Below are 23,029 nucleotides of genomic sequence, written 5' to 3' on the forward strand. Positions count from 1 at the left end.
GTAAGCTTGAGAAGAGAGACACAAAAATGAGGTAACTGAGGCTAGCATTAAAATGTAGGGCCTTTTTCTTTTCGTTTTTTAAAATAATCATCCATCCTATTAGGCTGTCACTGTCTACCTGATAACCTCTTAGGAGCCAAGCTTGTAGTTTCTGTTTGATAGGTTGCTGTCCTGAATCACCTTTTCTTTGTATTTACAGTTTTTCAGAAACTCCTGGCAGGACACACATACACACACACACACACACACACACACACACACACACACACACACACATACACATATACACACAACTAACTGGCTTGTCAGAGGCATCCAACAAAATAAACAAATGAGATCTTTGGACATCCAGAGTAATCATTTTGATAGCTTGTGACCTTGCCCAATAAGGTATTCTTAGCTCTGAAGCCAAGAATTTGACTTCATGGTCAAAGGTAGAAAAGACAAGACTCTAGTCAGATACTTCCTACAGTTGAACGCAGAGTTAGTTTCACGTAGTCCACGGTTATATAATGAATCATTATTAGAATCAAGAAGGAAATTTATATTTTAAGCAACTTTCCAGTAAAGGATAAAGACATTCAGACAAACATACAAAGAATCCCTTTACTAAAAATATCACCTATAAGACTCTCCAGGGAGAGTAATGGAGGTTCCTCAAAAAACTAAAAATAGAACTACCATATGACCCAGCAATCCCACTACTGGGTATATACTCTGAGAAAACCATAATTCAAAAAGAGTCATGTACCACAATGTTCACTGTGGCTCTATTTACAATAGCCAAGACATGGAAGCAACCTAAATGTCCATCAACAGATGAATGGATAAAGAAGATGTGGCACATATATACAATGGAATATGACTCAGCCATAAAAAGAAACGAAACTGAGTTATTTGCAGTGAGGTGGATGGACCTAGAGACTGTCATGCAGAGTGAAGTAAGTCAGAAAGAAAGACAAATACCGTATGCTAACACATATATATGGAATCTTAAAAAAAAAAAAAATCGTTCTGAAGAACTTAGGGGCAGGACAGGAATAAAGACGCAGACATAGAGAATGGACTTGAGGACACGGGGAGGGGGAAGGGTAAGCTGGGACGAAGTGAGAGAGTGGCATGGACATATATACACTACCAAATGTAAAACAGATAACTAGTGGGAAGCAGCCTCATAGCACAGGGAGATCAGCTCGGTGTTTTGTGTCCACCTAGAGAGGTGGGATAGGTAGGGTGGGAGGGAGACGCGAGAGGGAGGAGATATGCAGATGTATGTATATGTATAGCCGATTCACTTTGTTATACAGCAGAAACTAACACACCATTGTAAAGCAATTATACTCCAATAAAGATGTTAAATAAATAAATAAATAAGACTCTCCGGGGGGCTTCCCTGGTGGCGCAGTGGTTAAGAACCCGCCTGCCAATGCAGGGAACACGGGTTCGATCCCTGGTCCGGGAAGATCCCACATGCCGCGGAGCAACTAAGCCCGTGCACCACAACTACTGAGCCTGCACTCTAGAGCCCACGAGCCACAACTACTGAGCCCATGTGCTGCAATTACTGAAGCCCGCATGCCTAGAGCCCATGCTCTGCAACAAGAGAAGCCACCGCAGTGAGAAGCCCGTGCACCACAACAAAGAGTAGCCCCCTCTGGCCGCAACTAGAGAAGGCCCACACGCAGCAACGAAGACCCAACGCAGCCAAAAACAAATTAATTAATTAATATAAAAAAATACTCTCCGATCTCTTTTGATCCTTTATGTATACTTCTACATGTTTTTATCACAAATTATTTCACATAAATATTTCCATGTATCTACTTAGCCATATATTTCCACTTGCAATCATAAATGTCCATCGCATCAACACACCACAGTTCGTAAGAGAAAAGGAAAGAGCAGATATATGAAAGTGCTATGAAGTCAAAGAAGGAAAGAATGTGAGATCTGAGTGGAGAAGAATTCTATTATTTAACAGTTAAGACCCTCCATGCAGTCATACCTCCAAAAAGTCAGAGAATAAACAAGTTATCAATCATTGGGCAGATCATGTATCTCACTGCACTGGTAACATACTCCAAATCATACCCTAATTCCACCTTAGTCATATTTCCTCTTGTTACCAATCAGTATGGCAGCCACAATAACAAAAGCCCCACTGCTACATGGCACTACATAAAGCAAGACAGCCAGATACCATCCTTTGCATTTGGGAGCTTACAGGCATAAAACTAAGAGGAGGAAGAAGGGAGTATGAGTGAGGAAGAAGGGAATATGAGTCAGGAAGTGACCCAGTCTAGAATTCAAAAAGATGACACCACAGTGTTTCTTTGGGCCTATTAGTGGAGAATGCTGAAGCTATGATTTTTAGGTCACGGTTTTCTAGCTCTGTCTTCATTTCTGGTTGGTCAAGAATTAGTTTTCCTTCCCATCTTAAAATCATGCCCCTGCTACTAAACAGTGGTTGTTTACCTCACAGAGAGTTAGATACATCTCAGCAGCATTCCCAGGTACATAAAAAAACATTATAGATTAATAAGGCTGAGGCAGTTGCAGAGATGGCTCTTTGTTTTAGTAAGAATTCTTATCTTTTTGTACAGGCAGAGCTCAGCTGTCGATCCAGCTCTCTCTGGTATGGCAGCCAGACGACTATCTACATCAGTAACAAACTACAGCTAGGACTTACTTAAATAATTGCATTTGGACCAGTGCAAAAAAACACTACTTATTCTTTTTTTTTTTTTTTCCCCTGTGCTAGATGTGCATATTTACATGTGTATGGAGAAGAATAAGGAAGCAATTTATCCTAGTAGAAGTGCTGGTCTGAAGTGTGCCTGGGTTTGTATTACAGCTCCATCACAAAGTATTGTATGACCTTGTACAAGTTATTTAATCTCTCTGAGCCTTAGTTTTCTCATTTGTAAAACGGAGATAATATTATACCCTCCCTCAGGATTTCTAGGGCTAAATAAAATAATATCTGTAAACTATTTCTGCACAGTATATAAGAGCTCAGTTAGCTTTAGTTATTGTTGCTGTTGCTGTTATTATTATTAGACATTGATAAAGTTAAACAATTTTCTTTCTTTTTGTTCTCTCCCATTCCCCCCATATGATACCCATATAATTTTCCTATACATTATATAAACACAACCTTTCCTCTAAGTTGTAGATGTATGTATGCACACGTAAGATGTTGGCCTGCACTAACTGATGTTAATCCTGAACATTATGCTATAGAGCCTACCCTAGGCTAGTGTTCATTTTTACCATATAGTCAATTCAGTTCAACAAGTAAGGAAATTAAATTAGTGCTGAGGCCAAGACTGGAAGATTCTCATATATAGCCAAATCTAAAAGGTAAAGAGTCAATAACTCTATGAAAAGAGATCTTACCCAATACCAGGGAGTTAACATTCTAAGTAGATGGGAAACTTGAATCCCAGAACTAAAGAAATCAAGTCACTCCCTTTCCCCCATATTTTATCAATCTAAAATTTCCATGGGAATTCCCTAGTGGTCCAGTGGTTAGGACTCCACTCTTTCACTGCCATGGGCGCGGGTTCAATCCCTGGTCGGAGAACTAACATCCCACAAGCCGTGCGGCACGGCCAAAAAATAGTAATAATAAATAAAATAAAATAAAATAAAATTTCCAAACCAGGACAAGGAGGAAATGTCTCTTTCTACCCAAAGAGAATTAAGTTGTTTCTAGTGTTCACTGGTGCCCTTCTTAATTTATACTTCTCGGGAATTCCCTGGTGGTCCAGTGGTTAGGACTCAGCGCTTTCACTGCAGGGGCCAAGGTTCAATCCCTGGTCAGGGAACTAAGATTCTGTAAGCCATGCAGCGTGGCCAAAAAAAAAAAAAAAAGATTTATACTTTTCAACTAGCATCTAGCAGAAGGAAGTTGAGATACCCCAAACAAACCTAATGAGTAAATCTGTTTATCTTTGACATCCTCATAAGTCGTCATGTCTCTTTTGCTTAGGGGCCATTCTACTTAAGCCAGTTCTCAGCTACTAACCCCTAAACCCAAATAAAAACTTCTATTCCTTTATGTAGCCAATATTACATCTGTGGTTAAACTAATTTATACTAAAGTGTGAATGATAGCTCCCATACTTTTCTAATAATATTAACTTACATGAATCTTTAATTAATGTAGAAGTACATTATTTAAATGTACTTCTACATTTAAACAGAAGTAAATAAATCAGTTTATTTACACTGATTTTTTTCAATCACATATAAGGCTGCCAATGGGAGAGAAGGAGAAGAGACTTTATTGTACTCGACTTCAACAAAGGAAAAGGGATCACAGGCTTTACTTCCTCTCACCTTGCCCAGCCCTAATACCTTGACTCCCCAGAAACAGCCCATTCAGTGTTCATTCTGTCCCTGTTCCCAATACCTAGAACCAGTAAAACTGTCTCCAGGCAAGCCAAATCCTTTAACATCAGAGAGACTCCCAGTAGAGAAAAAAGGCTGGACACATAAATCTCCCTAGATTGATTCTTTTATTTTTGAGAGACCTCAGAGCTGTGACCTCACATCTTAATTTTCTCTCCCCCATTCTCCAACTATTCCCAATCACATGGCTATCTGCTCATGACTTTAAAAAAAATTAAAGAAATGCATGATTCTAACTATATGACATTCTGGAAAAGGCAAAACTATGAAGATAGTAAAAAGATCTGTGGTTACCAGGGGCTGAGGTGGGGTGGGGGATGAATAGGTGGAACAACTGGGGATTTTTACGGCAGTGAAACTATTCTGTATGACACAGTAATGGAGGACACATGTTATACATTTGTCAAAATGCATAGAATGTACAACACAAAGAGTGAACCCTTATGTAAACTATGGACTTTAGTTAATAATAATGTATCAATATTAGCTCATCAGTTGTAACAAATCTACCACACTAATACAAGATGTGGCAGGTTGGAGGTGCAACAAGGTGGGGGGTAGATGGGAACTCTTGCACTTTCCTCTCAATTCTGTAAATATAAAACTGCTCTAAAAAAATAAAGTCTATTAATCTTTTTTAATTAGAGGAAACACTGGTTAATAATCCCCACCAGGAACAATGGCTAATAAGAGCCAAGATAAGCAGTACAAGAGGAAGGCAAAAAGTAAAAAATTAAGACTATAAGACTTGATCTCAAACTGGAGAGGACAATAACTAAAGACAAGGAAAGAGACTTGAGGAAATGAGAGAAAGACAACTCTCGCAGCATTTTTATAGTGACTAGTGTGCAAAACACTAAAGCAAATGTTATCTCCCTCAGAGAAAGAGAAGCCAAGCTCATACGGGGCACTGAGATATTCAGCAGAAAAATCACCACCATTAAGCCTCTGGCATACTTACGAGTGTCACCCTGATGCCTCTCCCCGTGGCTAAGAAATCAGAGCTTGTCATTGTAACCAAGTCTGCAACCTGTGCTGGTGCCAATCTGTATAGAAGACTGAGGTATTTTTCAGAAAAATCAAGGGGTAATTGCCCAGTATCGAAAGAAGATCTGACCCTTGAGAGGAGAAAAGAGGCGTTCCTTTTGTCATTGGATGAGCCTCTCTGGAATAACATAAATGGCTCTTAGAGAGATTATATATCTGATAAGCAGAGCTGCAACTCTGACAGCCAATCTGCTGAACGCCGAACAGAGCACTCAGCTTTCTACAATGACTCAAAGGACAAGGTAAAGCTGCAGATTTATTCCGCTGACTTTCCTTGCAGAGCTACTCAAGTTTTTCAAAGGCAAAAAGGAAGAACTCTTTCCTTCCAACCCAGGGAATTGCAAATTCCACCTGGGATCTAAAGACAGAACTATGTTTGCTCCAAATCTGACATCATCGATGTGAACAAGAAGATTTAAAAGCTGGAATGATGGCTGGCAATTTTAGTCTTTCGAGCAGAAGCTGGTTCAGCTCTTCAATCTGCCAGCAGAATCAGCAGCCACACGGGCACATGGCGTGCCAGACTGGGAATGGGCTAATTTCACAAAATTCATTCTCATTCTCTCTGTACTTTCACATGACAATTGCAAATAGTCCAGATTCTTACCAAAGCACAATCTTAGGTAGCATATTTCACTGCACAAAGAAATTTCAAAGTAAAAACACAAAGGCACCATAACAAAGAGATAAATCCTGAAGCTTCCATCTTTTCTCCATGATGCTTTCTTTCCTCCCTGAAATCCTTTCCTTAACCTGTTAATTTTATGAGAAGACTTAAAAAACAAAATCTGTCTACAATAAACTATACTTAGCAGCATTTCTGCCTCACAATTTGTATGTCACTTCTTCAAGATGAGATTTTAAAAGAGAAGAGCTTTCTATACATCCTAACTCGAATGTAACAGCCACATGCTATGATTTATAGGACAGTCCCTCTGTGGTTAAATACATCGAACCGTCAACAGACAAAAGAAAAACTAGGCTTGAGAGTTAAAAGATACCCAATTTGTTTAAAACCTTTTTTTATGTTATCTTATGATAAACAAAGACTAAAAAACACTAACATTTCGAGGGAGTCAGTTTTATTTTTATTTTTAAAAACATGCATTACTGTACTGAGCAAGTACCCTGGAATAGGTACTGGAGGTAGGGGATTAATAATAACAAAATATAGCGCAGAAAATTATAAGCAGGCTAAACCAGAATAATATTTTCCCCCAAAACAAAATACCCTTTTTTAGAAAAATGAAGGAAAAGAGAACCAAAAACAAAAAGTTTTGCTCTATAAATAATACTATCAAAGAATTATATGTCTTAACTTTAGCTAAGTGTTTACTAACACTTGCAACTGTAACCCTTTCAAAGGGATTTACCATTTAGTTATAAAGACAATTAAGACTGAAACCTGGCTCTGACCAAACTCCAGCTGAAGGCGCTTTTCTTGTATTATAAAGTCCAATTTAAAAGGGGCATTTTGTTTTATTTAAGTCACTAGCATATGGTTAAAAAACTTAAGTTTGCCCCGTTACATCCTTTGAGCAGAACATTTAAGTTCTCTTTCTTCTCCAATGAAAGAGCATCCAGAGAGCATCTCTTGCACCTTGTTCATAATGCACAATTTATCGGCATTTCGTTTCCTTTCTAAATGGCCGGGAGGGAAGGAGAGCTCCATAGCCACTGTGTGTGGTTAGTAATGGCGCTTTTACTTGTCATTGTACAAAGCCTGTTAAATATTTACAACACAGCAATATCTAGTCCTAAACACCCAGTTGCGAGTTTGAATTTTTTTAGAAATAAATCTATGACAAGTTTTCCCCAGCAAAACGCCAGAAGACTCTCCTAACAGCTTCAAGAGACCCAGCGGGTCCAGAGGAGTAGTTATAGGCCATCTGGTGATTACTTATTATTATTTATACAGCAGTGTAGATGTACACACAGATGTGTTATGAATCCACATACAGAGTAGGCCTTAACAAGGGCTTCAGACAAAACGCGACTGCTGAGCAAGTCAATCTGCATTAAAGAAACATGCTAACCAGACAGAGGGAGCACGCTGGCTGTTCTTCAATTTGCCGCATTAGCTGGAAGAGTTTTTGATAAAAGAACGAAGAATTCTATATAATGATGACAATATCTTGTAAGTTAACAACCTAGTTATATGTACATGGTTTTGCAGGGGTGGCAAAAGAGGGATTAATGAAGGACAGGCTCTCATATCCAGAAGGCGGTTTATAAACTCAGCAGTTTGTAAAAGAAGGGACTAGGAAAGAGGCCCTTCTCCTGACTTAGGATGAACTGAGATACAAAGACAGAGGATTTTTTTCTACTAGGAATGTTCTGAGAACAGTTTCTGGGCTCCCATTCCAAATATTAAGTCATATCCAAGGAAAACAAGAGTAACTGAAAATTTTCACCTTAATTTCTTGGGTATAGCTCCAATTAGGTTCATACGGCCTTTTTTTTTTTGGCAGACTGGAGCTGGGATGCTTTTAATCTACTATGCTCTTAGTAACATAATAATAAATATAACACAAAAAACTAAAATAACCAACCACTTGTTTCTAAGAGTAAATGTCAAGAGTGCCAGATCTGACATTAAAAAAACTTGGGTTTAATTCCTTGCTCTTAACATGTCTACATTTTTCATCCCAGTCCCAGTTTTTTTCTTTACTATGCATAACAGTGGTCTACTGCTATTACAAGATTACATAAAACTGCAGCATACTTAAAGTGGACTGAAAGTTATTGCAAAATCAACATATTATTACAAAAAACAAGGTTAGCATTTGGCCTAATTGTGCGTAAGGCAGTGTATTTTCAGCTGCCTGACAGCATGCAGGCACTCTTACCAGATGGGAACTGGATTAATTATTGAATGAAATATGAATTATTAAATAAAAATTTGAATTTTTTAAAAACTCTTGGCAGGGGGTGAGAAAGAAAGGCTTGTTTGCCTGAAATTGTTTTCACCTGTCGAAGCATGTAAAGATAGCACATATCACAGCACATATCACCACAAGCGGTGTTTATGTACCAGAGCCATTTTTTCCTATGTTATTCTCCAATTCAAGATGCTCCCCTAACATAAAGAATTAGTAATCAGCACCAGCCATTCTTCCTTGCTTTTCTTTTGTGCCATTGTCAGTTAATAGGAAAACTTGCCAAAGGGACAGAACTAACAATCCCGAGTCCCACAGTACCAGTAGAGCCTATTTCATGGGAGGGCTGGGATAACAGGAATAATCTCTATAGATTTGTGTTACATAGGCAATAAAATATACACCTTTGCAGCATGCCAGCATTTAACCAATCATAGAAGCTATTTGTTGCCTCATATATTACAAAGCAATAGAGATTTAAGGGATAATGTTCATGGAGGCAGAGGATACGAAGCAATAAACAGCACTGGAGGTTGGTTAAATGCCAAGTGAAGCCAGGACTACAGCACCATAAACATTATTCCTATTATATGACAAGATAAGGATGTAAAGAAGCTGCCCTCCATCCCACCACAACTAGGGCTCTACTGCTACCCTGGCCTTCGGAAGGGAAAGCAGGCTCCGGAGGTCTATGAGCTAGTTATACGTGTCATGTCTCAGAAAGATATGAACAGAACCTCAACCTGTACCTAAATGTTCTCTGGGAGAAGAAAAGATCTGGTAGTAGATATCCTCGGTGGGGGTGGGGTGGGGATAGAATAACAGCACCTCAGCATCACAATGGACAGAGGAACAATCAAAGGATTTTTCCTTAAAAGGACAGAGTCGATACACAGTAGTTATGACAGAACCTTTCTCAAAAATGGCTAATAATGGGATGATACTATCCATGAATAGTATCTTCTCAGAGGAAATGTGCTCCTGTTCTTAAGGAAATAGACATTCTAAGTAATAAGCTTATACAACCAGCTTCTGCTCAAAGACTTGGTAGTGGTAACCAGAAGGACTACTTAAATCTGCATAATTCATACTGGAAACCAGCATCATGTGCCTGAAAGGGAGGTATAGGAATATGGAAATTGTTGACTCCTGGTAATAAAAATTGGACAAGGAATTCCCTGGCAGTCCAGTGGTTAGGACTTCGAGCTTCCACTGCAGGGGGCATGGGTTCGATACCTGGTTGGGGAATTAAGATCCCACAAGCAGTGCGGTGCGGCCAAAACACAACAAAAAGGTACAAATTTCCAATAAAATATTTTAAGGGAATTCCCTGGTGGTCCAGTGGTTAGGACTCCATGCTGTCACTGCTGAGGGCCCGGGCTCAATCCCTGGTCACGGAACTAAAATCCCACAAGCCTGGAGGCATGGCAAAAAAAAAAAAGGACAAAAAGCATCCTAAAGGTAAGTTATCGAACTGTATCCACATGAAGTAACATCTCAAATTCAAGATTACTGACACACAGTAATTTTTCCTGCTTCCACATGCAACAGAACTTTATAATCCACCTTCAAGTAAAAGTGCCCCCCGAAGCATTAAAAACTTACAAGACTTCCTAGATTCAGCACCAAACTGTATTTCTAATATTTTAATAACACAGAGGCAAAGCTATTTTATAGTTACAATGTTTTTTAAATAGATGCTATCTTATAAACATTTCTAAAACCCATACAACTCAAATTCAACCAGCCCTTTACCACAGGGTATCTGGGGCTCTGCTGCCTTAACAACACTAACCCAATCTGCAGAGGCAGCTCTATTAACTATTCCTGCTACCACATTCTGTAAAGAAATATTAGCAGGAATATTACTTTCCCTGAGTTCCTCTTCATGAGGGTGATAAGGCCTCAAGAGAAACAGAGACTCAACAGGAGAATAGGAATAAGTGAGCTCAAAAAACTCTATCACCTGTCTTTTCAGATAAGAATGCAAAGAACACAAACTTCAGCAGCCATCTTTTTTTTAAAAGTACATGTAGCATATTTAGAACTCAGCTGTGTCACATCAGACTTACTGTTGGGAAGTGGATCATGAACAGAATCCAAAAATAACAGCCATTAAAGACCTAGCAACCAAAACATGTTTACGTATCCATTGAAAGCCCGGTGGTTTTGATTATATGGTGGAGAGCATAATCCACTAGTCTATTTTAGGTGAATTTTCCTTTCACCTCCCCTTAATATTAAGGCATAAGATGATTTCTGAATTTAAGGGTATACAGGGTAAAATCTGGGCAGAGAACAGATATTTAAATAATACAAGATTCCTACAGTTTTTGTTGGTTGGTTTTTTTATGGATCAGTCTCTTGAATTATAATTTGCTTTCATTCCTTTTTCCTCTAACTGGTAGAAGTCACTGATTTCTGAGACTTCTATGGCTGCTGAGTTCTAAACATGCCTTGCAAAAATGATCATGGTCCTTATTACCCCTCCTGGGACTTACATAGCCTTTTTATTATTCTACCATTTCTGGAGTAATCAATGAATCAGTGACAATTGATTATAAATAGGCTTGAAGGCCTCAAGGTGGCTCCAGAATGAAACCATTTTCAAGGTAATAAGGAAGTTGGGACGACAGGCCAAGGGTAGTTCACTTTACCAAATTTATCTTCTCTGTCAGATTTTCACTATTTCATATAACATAAAGCAATCATAGTAAATCTTGTAGAGATCCCACTCTAGAGTTATTTGTTACTAGATATTGGGAGAAACCTGAAAGGAGACTAAATATAACTAAAGAACTACAATCTCGGGACTTCCTTGATGGCGCAGTGGATAAGACTCCACGTTCCCAACGCAGGGGGCCTGGGTTTGATCCCTGGTCAGGGAACTAGATCCCACATGCATGCCACAACTAAGAGTTCGCATGCCACAAGTAAGGAGCCCACCTACAGCAACTAAGACCCAGTGCAACCAAATAAATAAATAAACAAACAAGTAAATAAATATTAAAAGAACTACAATCTCACCTGACCATAAAGTTTTGACAGGCAAAGCAGGTAAAAGGATGAATCATGCTACCTCAAAGCCTTAAGTTGTAGCTTTTTATCCTTTTTTCTATGAAACAGGTAACTTGAATCCAAAAGAAGGTAGCAATCTCCCTCAGTTCCACATTCACTGAGGGAAAAAAAAGCCTCAGGATCTATGCCAGAGGTTATAATGAATCCTAATGACCAAAATACCAACAAACAATTCAGAAATGGGAGGGAAAAGTAGGGGGGAAGGAAAAGGCTTATGGTAAACAGAACTCGACAATACAAGAAGGACGCAAAGTAAAAATTACTGTTTTCCTACCTCTAGTCCAAAATAATGCAAAACAAAAACAAAGAAACAAACACAAAGCCCTTCTGGGATCTCACAAATCTCAGTGAAAAGTACTTTTTTCTGATGAGACAGCCTGAAGAAACCCTATTGATATATTTTCTTTCTCAGAAAGCTTAAGAGATGCTTTTCCTATGTATTCTTTATTTTTACCATCCCTTTTTATTTATTTAAGTCCTTGTCTGGGTAGTCTTAAAAGCATACAATACATAAGAGGGGCACTGAGCAGCTTAAACAATAAGTGAAGAAAAATAAATCTTTTCACCAAAAGTGCAGATTTTTTAAAGTAAGTGAGATAAGTAAAAAGGGTACCAGGTAACTATTATGGGAGTCACAGTAAGTATTATAATCAACAAATTCACACACAAAAATTTGGAGGAATCAGATTCAGGTATGTACTCCCATAAAGCTGTCTGAAAAGTGAAACAAATTTACTCTATTTTCCCAAGTGGCTTCTATTGTAAAAAAAAAAATACACACACACACACACACACACACACACACACACACACACACACACACACACATAAACCACATGAGGAAAACATGCAGTCAACAAACAGTACAGTTGAAAACTTTGACAAGGAAGGAAATAAACCCTACAATGCTAAATACTTCAGAATACATTGGCTTTTTTAGTCTTTTATGAAATTTTCAGCATTTACTGGAATTCGGAGTCATCCTTCTGCCCATTCCTTGTCACCAACCCCATTTGTCTCTCAAATTCCAATTCTTAGGAATCTCTGGAACTTAACTCTCTTCTTTTTATACTTCTCTAAGTATTTACAATGTTTAATAGAACTAGTCTGCAATCTCACATACTACCAGTAAGTGTCACTGGACAGTCACATGACATATTCCTAACTGAAAAGAAATTCAACCCTTCAGGCTCCATAAAATCAACTCTTGAAGGCAAATAAAACTCTCTTGAATAAAACTTTCTCTGTATTCCTTTCTTCATCCTTTGTGGAACATGGCAGAATGGAAGGATCTAGGAATAAGTGTTAAGAAGGTACAAAATGAAAAAAAAAAAAAAAAAAGGCAGTTCCAACAAAATTATTTAAAAAGTACGTGATGAAAAATATTTGACACAATGTATACGCATACAAACAATAACATGGCAGCTAACACACAGAACAAGGCATTTAATGGTGTCAGACAGGGAAAATGGCAGAGAAAACTTGTAGCTGATACATTGCTGTGAGATCTTGGATTCTATGTTGGATTTGTCCTTCCTAGACAGGTATTTGCCTTAGCTGCTAACAATGATTTTCTTGATCAACAGTCAAAAGAAACTTTTTTTTTCTTATTTAAAAAATCCAAAACAGACTCTGGCAAATTGAGGTTCACGATGAATAGGTGCATTTTCAGCTTCCTATCCAAATATGTTGAGCAGACTTTTACATCCATGAAGGTTGAAGAAAAGATATTCCTAAACTTGCTTTGTATTTATATAAATAGCTTTAGAAAGGAGGCGAGAGCAACATGTATTCCTCAACACTGTGTGTTGCGAAACAAACACCAGTAGAATAACAATATGAAAGAGAGCAAGGCAGATTTCATTACGGTAGAGTGCCTACGTTTCCTCATAACTTGGATTTACACACTACAAATCCTCTGATCTGATTACCTCCAGTGATCACGTAAAACACTGGCTTTAAACTCTTTGCCTTAGTGATAAAACAGCCACTTTGATTCACAACGAGACATTCACAATAAAGTATATTGTAAACGTACCTGTCCACAGCCCGGGGCATTGCACACAAACGGTCTGTCGTCTCCCATATTTCATATAGCAGAGCGGAGCTGAGGAGGGGGAGGTAGGGGGAAAAGTTATGTTAAATACGTTGGAGTTTAAAAAAAAAAAAGTGCTTCAAAAATATCAAGACTAGAAACAGGTGTTCCAAGAATGCCGTCTATCAAAGCTGTAAACACAGGCTACTTTGGGGAGACCCATTAGACAGGTGGCATATGATCTACTGTGCCTCAGTTGAAACTTTTAATTAGAAAAATTTAAACCTAAAGAGTCAAGGAATTTCAAGCCTTTTACTAGATTTTTCCCTCTTTCTGCTACAGTATATAACACACTTCTCCAGTCTGCTGAATTACAACCAGTGCAGTTCCCTATGTCAATAAATCCACTGAACGCTCGATGCGGAAGCCATATTTCTGAACTAGAGAAGACCAAAATTTGTCATTTAATTAATTAAGGGATTATAGGAGGGGTGCTCCATTTTACAGGGCCATAATCTGGCTCCCTGGTGTATAAACAATGAAACTGTTGGCAAGGGCCGTTTATCCCAGATTATTGCCAAAGAAAACAAAGCACCCATCCTATTGGGCTACATGGGAAATGATTTTCATTAATAAAAAAATAAAAATAAAACTCTTCTCTCCCCACGGGGAGCCTCCTTCTCCCCCCACCAATTGTCGGTGGCAAATGGAGAAATATCGGTGCCCTTCCCCCCTGATTCTATTTATGGCTAGGTTTTTAAAAGCAGCAATAAAACAAATGTCGACTCTTTGGGGGTTTACTGGGTGAATATGTTCCGGCTGTTTGTGCTGCTCTCGGCCAGAGTTCTTGGGCTGCTCTGTTGCAGCCAACAGATGTGTGCTGCTGCAGGGGATAAAAGAAATGGCACTAAAAGGCATCACCATCCATCCTCTCCGTTTCTCTGAAGAATTTAACAGGGTTTATACTGTTGTTGTCTTTTAATTATTGAAGCTAAACTTTTGAAATGTTGATCAAAATTCTTTGTCAAAGAACAATAACTCCAAATGAATGTGTTGGGGAAATTTCTCATATGCCAACTAGGAATAAAAATAGAGGTGGAGATGGATAAGGATTAGAAATGCAAATCATAGTAAAAATATTCCTAAAAGATATAGAGTATTTTGAAAGAGTGAAAGAGAAAAAAGGGGAGGGTCACAAAAATTGTCTTTATAAAATAAACTCCTAAAGGACATTTTCAAACATCCTTCTACAAGAGAGAAAGCTGTATGAAAGAAAACGAACAAGGGAAGATGAAAGAGGAAGAACTACAATTTGAATATGCATAGAAACGGCTTCAGAACTATAACCAAATTTCGAATTTTCATCTTGGAGATAAACCAAAATGTCAGGTTAACCTCAGTCAGATCTACATCAAAATAATATTAAAGTGCTAGACCAAATCTGGCAACCAGAAAACCATGCCTAAAACCCAGAGGGCAGTGGTAACATCTCTCCTACTCTCTTAAGACTCACTCTAGGGTTGGAAACCCGTATTTCTGGTAGTCTGATCAGTAATTCCACAACTAATCGCTGTTTAAAATTGTGGGGTGCCCCATAAAATACAAAGGGCTTCTTAGCAATCCTTCATTGTGATAGGAACAGGGTCTGACTATGAAGGAAACTGATGCTGCAGCACTGCTGTAATGGAAGAGAGCCTGTATGTACATAGGTGTACACAGATTTATATCACATTTAGCCAGGATAAATTGCTTCAATAAATTCTGTTCCTGGGAGAGGCCAGCTCAAGCTGATGATTGGTACTGGGAAAATGAGAGCTTTATTCTTCACACAGCCCCAGGACAAGGGGGTCTTCTGGTTTGTTTGTTCGTTTGTTTTAAATTTACTTCCTAGAACTACAACATAGTGCAAAAAATAAATATAAATATACAACAGTAAATAAATGCAAAGACCAATGCCATTATGGCTGAAAACTCAGAATATTTCTGAAAAGCAACTGATCTCTGGAAAAATTCCTAACAACTGCTGTGCTGAAGATAGTTTTACTTCCTAGTCCCAGAACCTGCTTTCCTAATAAAATCACTAAATGAGAATTTTATTTCAACAAGATCCTCTAACCTATTTTCAATCAGGAAGTAAACTACAAGGGATAGAGCAGATGAAACATAAGCAGGCAGGATTCCTTATTTTTACCTTAGTTATGTTTTTTGAGGCTAAGTTTTCTCAGTTTTCTACCGATTTAGAGGAGGAAAAGGGTCTTGGCTGAGAAGTGGGGCAGCACTGGTATAGGAAGTGATTAAATAAATTCTGGAATGGTTTTCCTCAAACCACAGAATTCAAAATTTAACTTGGTTTTGCACAATCACATCACAATTTATGGCTTCCAAATTTTATTTCATTGTACCCTTACTAGGAAATAGAGATGAAAAATCAAGACTTTCTAAAAGCAGAAAAAAAGGCAAAAAATAAGTTTCGGGGAAGAGAATTAAAATGTAACAGAAGCAAGCATTTTCATGGCTCTTAAATATTCAAATCTGACGGTCACTAACTAGGATTTCCTGCTTCCTTCCGATTTTGCTGGCTTTTGTTTTGCCATTTTCACTAAAGAGAGATCACAATGGGAGGAAGAAGGCCCTCTTTCTTAAATACCTACAATTATTCTTTTTTTTTTTGGCCCCAACCGCGTGGCACGTGGGATCTTAGTTCCCCACCGGGATCGAACCCGCACCCCCTGCGTTGGAAGCGTGGAGTCTTAACCACTGGGCCACCAGGGAAGTCCCCCTACAATTATTCTTCAATCACTCCCTCAATCTCTTGCTCCTTTTCATTTCCATCATTCTTTTAACTTTAAAGTGATGTCTTTTAAAAAAAATGAAATATTTAACAATAATGATCTGTCTCCCCACTTAAAAAGAATTTCCAGTTAACATCCTTCTAAAAATTTCTTTCATTCCCAGTCTGTTGTATCAATTGCTACATACAAAGAATGCCATTACTTATTTCTATTTGATACTTAAAACTAACCTCTGATAATGAGAGGTCAAACTGATGCCTCCTCAAAAACAAATAGCAACACATTTCTGTAGTATAAAGACTGAAACAAAAGGTGAAATCTTGAATAATGATATTGCCATTCACTAGAATTTAACTCACAGCCCATTTGTAACTGTACTGCTTGACAGGTAGATCACGTGTCCAGGCACGGCACTCAAGTCTGTCATCTGTTTCTCAATCTATTCTTCAGGATGAAACTCAAGCATTCTTTAGAACTAAGCAATAAATGACAGACAGGGGATACACATATTTAGAGACATTTCCAAAAGAAAGTGAAATGCTCTCAGTGGTGATCTTAGAACAGGAAAACAAAGATGCATAAAAAGGCTGTCTTAGGGGCCAAGGAAAAAAGGCTCATGTGCTCAGAATGCATGAATGATAAAAATTGGTATTCACTTAAAAGAGAGAAAGTTATCTGAATGCTGGCAGAAAAGTGAAGAAAATCCAAGGTTTAGAGAATGATTTTAATAACTGGGGTAATTTCATAGAATCTTTCTTAAATAGTTTTGTCAGAGCCAGAAGTATATGCTAAAATGGTCAATGTGCAAATAAGAAAACTGATTCTCTGAGTCTGTGTGTATACATATGTATATCTATCTCTTTTTTTTTTTAATGGAATGAGGATTGAGTCAGCCACTGAGGTCTACAAAAAGTCAGTTCTCTGGACCTGGCTTTAATATAATTATTTCTTTAGTAACCAACTGATGTTATTAAGATGGCCCAACTTAATGTAAGGAATAAAAGCCATGTATCAATACCAACACACCCAAGGGCCTGTTTGCAGGTTCCTAATAACAAAAAGCAGATATTGCTAAGTATAAAAAAATGAGAAGGGCATATACACCATAAATATCAAAGATTCATGAAAATCTAGAAGGGGTTCAAACTAGCTATCATTTATTCATTCAAAAGCATTACTAAGGAACTACTAAGTGCCAGGCAAAGCGGACACAAAAATAAAGACAATAGTCTTTTGCAAAAAAAGGATCTTTCTCTCATCTGTGTCAAAGAAAACCAGAGCTGGACAGTAGTTAAAGCAGTAAAAAACGGATTTTATTCAGGACTATTGCAATAGTGGCTAAGAGATCTCAGTATATAAACCAGGCTCAGTTTTGAATACACCATGGGCGAGTGGGAATCAACAGCCAAGGACCAGGGTGGAGGTCAGTGACTAGAAAATTACTAAGAGGAAACATAAGGGGTAAAGGGGATTCTGGTTAAACTAACCTAACAAGATTCTTGCTGAAGACAGGCCAGGGTGATGAGACATCACCTGAGGGATGGTAGAGGATGAAGAACCTAATCAGATATGAGAGAGGACAGATACTGAAGGTGGGGGGCTCTTGCTAAACTGACTTAGCAGGGTTCTTGCTGAAATTCAGTTTTACAAGGAAGTACACAGATAAGCCTAAAAGAAGGTTCAGGAGCCTGACTAAAGTTTGGTCGGGCAAAGAATCCTTGTCATCTGGCATGAAAGATGCCAAGTAAGTGGTAAGAATGATGGCTTAATTTACAAGTTCAATTAGTCATAGGTTGATTAGTATACGTATTAGATCCCTTACTATTTCTCCTATTCTTTATGGTCATTTATCAAATTATTTTACTAGCAATTCCAGAGTATATACGAGCACAAAAAAGCTGGTTAAGTCTTGGTAGAAGATCTGACAAGGAAGACGTATGAAACTAATAACTACAATTTACCTTTGGGATCAAAAAGTAAATTTAATCATTTAAAAAATTCATTAATTCAGGGACTTCCCTGTTGGTCCAGTGGTTAAGAATCCGCCTTCCAATGCAGGGGAAGTGGGTTTGATCTCTGGTCAGGGAAATAAGATCCCACATGCCGCGAGGCAACTAAGCCTGCGTACTGCAACTACTGAGCCCGTGCGCCACAACCAGAGAGCCTGCACACGGCAACGAAGAGCCCGCAAGCCGCAACTAAGACCTGACGCAGCCAAAAATAAATATTGTTTTTTAAATTCATTAATTCACTGAACACTTTATTCAGCGCCTACCATATACTCTAGGCCCCAAAATTCAACAATGAATGAGACACACAAGATATCTGCCCTCATAGTGCTCACTTACAGTCTACAAAGAAGAGACAAACACAAAGAAGTTAATAAACAAAATCATTTTAGATTAATAGCAGATAATTGCTATGAAAGAAATGAAATGGTGATGTGTTAGTAACTAGAAGTGGACTACTTTAGCTTCATGAATAAAAAGGAAATAGCTGTATTATCTGTGACCAAAAGGGGAACAGGGAAGAATATAGAGATCCAGTTAAAAACTTCTGGAAGCCTTTCCTTTCATAACAGTTGATGTTCAATAAATATTTACTAATTTAATCTGAAGTAGATATTCAAGTATGGTTTGCTGAAATTTTACACTTATCTTTCCAAGTTTTGCAGAAAGCTGCTGGGTCCACAAAACAACCACTATGCAGGTATTTACGCATTTAAAGCTATATGTATTTAAGACATATTTTAAATACATATTTACAACTACTTTTTGCCTAAGGTACTTTATGTGACTACACCCAACCAATTCTATGCTTTTCCTATCATACAAACAACACAGAAGAAGCTCTACAGGTTTTGGTTAGACTGTTAAAAATGGGGAGGGGGGAGGTATTTGTCAAGTTAATTGACACTTAACTGACCCTTGAAAACAAAACCTAGACCAGAGCTCTTAAGGTATATTTTCAAGTATAAAAGAATGCTTGCTAACCAAGGATGCAGCAGAGAGGGCACCTTAATATGGGACTTGTGGGAGTACATATATGGACAATCTTTTTGGAAAGCAATCTGGCAATGTTTATATTAAGTGTCTTAAAACATTTTACACCCTTTGAACAAATCATTCTTCTTTCAGGACTTTATTCTGAGGCTAAAACCAGAAACATGGACCATTTATATATGAAAATGTTCATCATAGTCATATTTATAACAAAAAAGGAAAAGGAATTAAATGTTTAAAAAGAATGGATAAATATAAATTAAGATATTGTCTTACAATAGATATATTTAAGTTGTTAATAATAACGTTTCTGAAAGCTACTTAACAACATGAGAAAATGCTATACATTAAGTGGGGAAAAAAAAGCAGGATACAAAATTGCATATGCACCATAATTCCAAATCTATAAAAAAGCAAACAAAATAATAAGCATAGAACAAGATGAGGGAATTAATGTCAAATGTTAATAATGGTTATCTCTGGATAATGGTATTCCAGATGATTTTATTTCCCTCTTTCTACCTTCAGTATTTTCCAAAGTCTCTACAATGATCACAGATCGCTTTTAATAAATCAAAAACTTTATAATATAATTTAATAATAAAAAGAATACTGATCTGCATGACTTAAAAAAAACATGTCTGAGTTTTTTTTTTTTGTTTTTTTTGTTTTTTTAATTAATTTATTTATTTTTGTCTGTGTTGGGTCTTCGTTTCTGTGCGAGGGCTTTCTCTAGTTGTGGCAAGCGGGGGCCACTCTTCATCGCAGTGCGCGGGCCTCTCACTATCGCGGCCTCTCTTGTTGCGGAGCACAGGCTCCAGACGCGCAGGCTCAGTAGTTGTGGCTCACGGGCCTAGTTGCTCCGCGGCATGTGGGATCTTCCCAGACCAGGGCTCGAACCCGTGTCCCCTGCATTAGCAGGCAGATTCTCAACCACTGCGCCACCAGGGAAGCCCCATGTCTGAGTTTAAAAAAAAAAAAAATAAGGCCCGTATCTGCTAGACTATTCCTTTTTTTTTTTTTTTTTTATAGTTTTCTTTTTTTTTTTGATGTGGACCATTCTTAAAGTCTTCACCAAATTTGTTACAATATTGCTTTTGTTTTATGTTTTGGTCTTTTGGCTGAGAGGCATGTGGGATCTTAGCTCCCCAACCAGGGATTGAACCTGCACCCCCTGCATTGGAAGGTGAAGTCTTAACCACTGGACCACCAGGGAAGTCCCTCTGCTAGACTACTCTAAAGCACTAAACAGTATAGTATTTAAAAATTATACAAAGTTGTTCACTCTCTACTACAAAGCAACAGAACCACAGAACCAACTGACAAAGTTCAAAATGAACTACCAAAAAAATCTTTCTAAAAATGTAAACTAACAACGTCAAATAGAAATAGACATGGTGGAAACTTAGATCGATACACAGGGTAAATCAAGCATTTCAAGATAATTCCTTATTAGTTACCCTCAAGGAGGCGTTTCCAGAATCCACGAATGCTGCCTAACAACAAGTAGTACTTACATTAAACACTTAGAAATTGCCCCAACTGTCCAACACAAAGGGAATAAAGAGAGTTGAAACCAAGCTTAGCAGGTACTGAATGCCTTTCAGTGAGCTTCAAATACGCTAAAAAATTTAGACCGGCACCCAAACAGAGCTCTACAGGCCCCATTCCCCTATGATATTAAAAAGAAAAAAATTGTATACAAACAGTTCTCTTCCAAAACCATAACTTTGGATACCAAGTTTCAGACTCTCAGATAATTTAGCTGCTGCTAAGCAAAGAGTACAAACACTGAAGCTCTTCACCATAGCAGCCTCAACATTTCATTCTCCATAAGATACTCTGTGCTCCTGTGACTTGCATTACATCTAGAACACTGACTTTAGGAAAAGATTCCAATAAACCTATGAACAGTGAAACTATAATGAAGGTATGTTAACCCCAGAAAACAAAGAAGACTCATGTTTTACTAGGCAGTAGATTATTTAGGAATTGAAATTTCTGTTCATAAATTCTGGGTTCATTTTCCATTGTAGTATTTAGCATAACAACAGTTTAACACACTATTTCATTAGTAGGTAAACCAAATGCCCCAAAAGGATTACATAAAAAGCATATATAAGTCTATAACCTTTAACTAATTAGCCTTTTGTAAAGCACTTTGTTAACTAAGTGGATTGGAAAACTGAGGTAGAGTTAAAAAAAAAAAATGCAAAAGATGAGTCAAGAGGTTGAGGTTGGACTGAACCCTAGTTACCTGTTCTCACACACCCCAAAGAAGATATAAAAATGACATTGTATCTTTTTATAACACCTGAAAAGTTGTATGACAACTTGCATATTGTATGACTACTTCTAAGTGAATCATGTATTTCCAAGTTTACACACAATAGGTGTTTCTTATATGTTTATTATATAAATGAATGTCCAGAAACATGAACTTGAAGGACTATAATTTCTTGGAGCATTATTTTTGTCTAGGAAAATTAAATAATGTTGATAGTTTGAACATTAAGTATATTTTATTATAATTGGGCTTCCCTGGTGGTGCAGTGGTTAAGAATCCGCCTGCCTGCAGGGGACGTGGGTTTGAGCCCTGGTCCGGGAAGATTCCACATGCCACGGAGCAACTAAGCCCGTGCGCTACAACTACTGAGCCTCCACTCTAGAGCCTGCGAGCCACAACTACTGAAGCCCACGCGCCTAGAGCCCGTGCTGAGCAACAAGAGAAGCCACCGCAATGAGAAGCCTGCTCGCCGCAACTAGAGAAAGCCTGCTCGCCGCAACTAGAGAAAGCCCGCTTGTAGCAACGAAGACCCAACACAGCCAAAAAATAAAAATAAGTAAATTTTTTTAAAAAAGTATATTTTATTATAATAATTTTTAAACTCATAATCCAGTTATAGTATACATCAAGGATTGGCAAACTCCAGCCCATGGGCCAAATCTAGCCTGCCACTTGTTTTTATATGGCCCACAAGCTAAGAATGTTTTTTACATTTTTAAATGGTTGAAAAAAATCAAAGGAAGAAAATTTTGTGACATGTGAAAACTATATGAAATTCAAATTTTAGTGTTCATAAATAAAGTTTTATGGGAACACAGCCATGCTTATTCTTTGCATGTTGTCTCTGGCTACCTACTTCTGTGCTACAATGCCAGAGTTGTAGTTACAACAAGAGACCTCATGCCTGCAAAGCACATATTTACCGTCTAGCCTTAGTTTGCCAACTCCTGGTATTTATGATAACTATTATTAATTAAAATACAAGGTTAAGATATCCCAATTATGACAAATGTCAGAGTGACTGTTAATTAAGGACTTTTATTATGTGACTATTCAAGTACTAATTTCTTTTTATCTGACTTCTCAAAATTTAGAAATGAGGTTTTCTTAAAACATGATTAATTAATCTACCTCCATAGTTCTCAATCTTTAGCATATTCATCTAGGCTCTGTGTAAAATACAGATTCCCAGGCCTCCTGGATTCTCTTGGCTTTGGGGCCCAAGAATCTACACTTTAAAAAACACCCTTGGGCTTCCCTGGTGGCGCAGTGGTTGAGAATCTGCCTGCCAATGCAGGGGACACGGGTTCGAGCCCTGGTCTGGGAAGATCCCACATGCCACGGAGCAACTAGGCCCATGAGCCACAACTACTGAGCCTGCGCGTCTGGAGCCTGTGCTCCGCAACAGGAGAGGCCGCGATAGTGAGAGGCCCGCGCACCGCGATGAAGAGTGACCCCCGCTCGCCGCAACTAGAGAAAGCCCTCGCACAGAA

At 38.1% G+C, this 23,029-nt stretch overlaps 1 protein-coding gene across 8 annotated transcripts in view; it reads right to left on the reverse strand.

Annotated features, from left to right (window-relative positions):
• LOC309609685 (cyclic AMP-dependent transcription factor ATF-7) overlaps window positions 1–23,029 on the reverse strand; it is a 121,740-nt gene that overhangs the window by 58,896 nt on the left and 39,815 nt on the right. For 7 of the 8 annotated variants that reach the window (XM_082351388.1, XM_082351392.1, XM_082351393.1 and 4 more), the window contains one exon: window positions 13,459–13,527. In XM_082351388.1, coding sequence (XP_082207514.1) covers window positions 13,459–13,506 — 48 coding nt within the window. In that variant the 5' untranslated portion in view covers window positions 13,507–13,527. Of the gene's footprint in view, window positions 1–13,458; window positions 13,528–16,606; window positions 16,723–23,029 lie in introns of those variants that run through there. The other variant, XM_082351389.1, reaches the window with a different exon arrangement.

The sequence above is a fragment of the Balaenoptera borealis genome, assembly GCF_965194805.1.
Source record: "Balaenoptera borealis genome assembly, chromosome: 13".
Taxonomy (NCBI): Eukaryota; Metazoa; Chordata; class Mammalia; order Artiodactyla; family Balaenopteridae; genus Balaenoptera; species Balaenoptera borealis.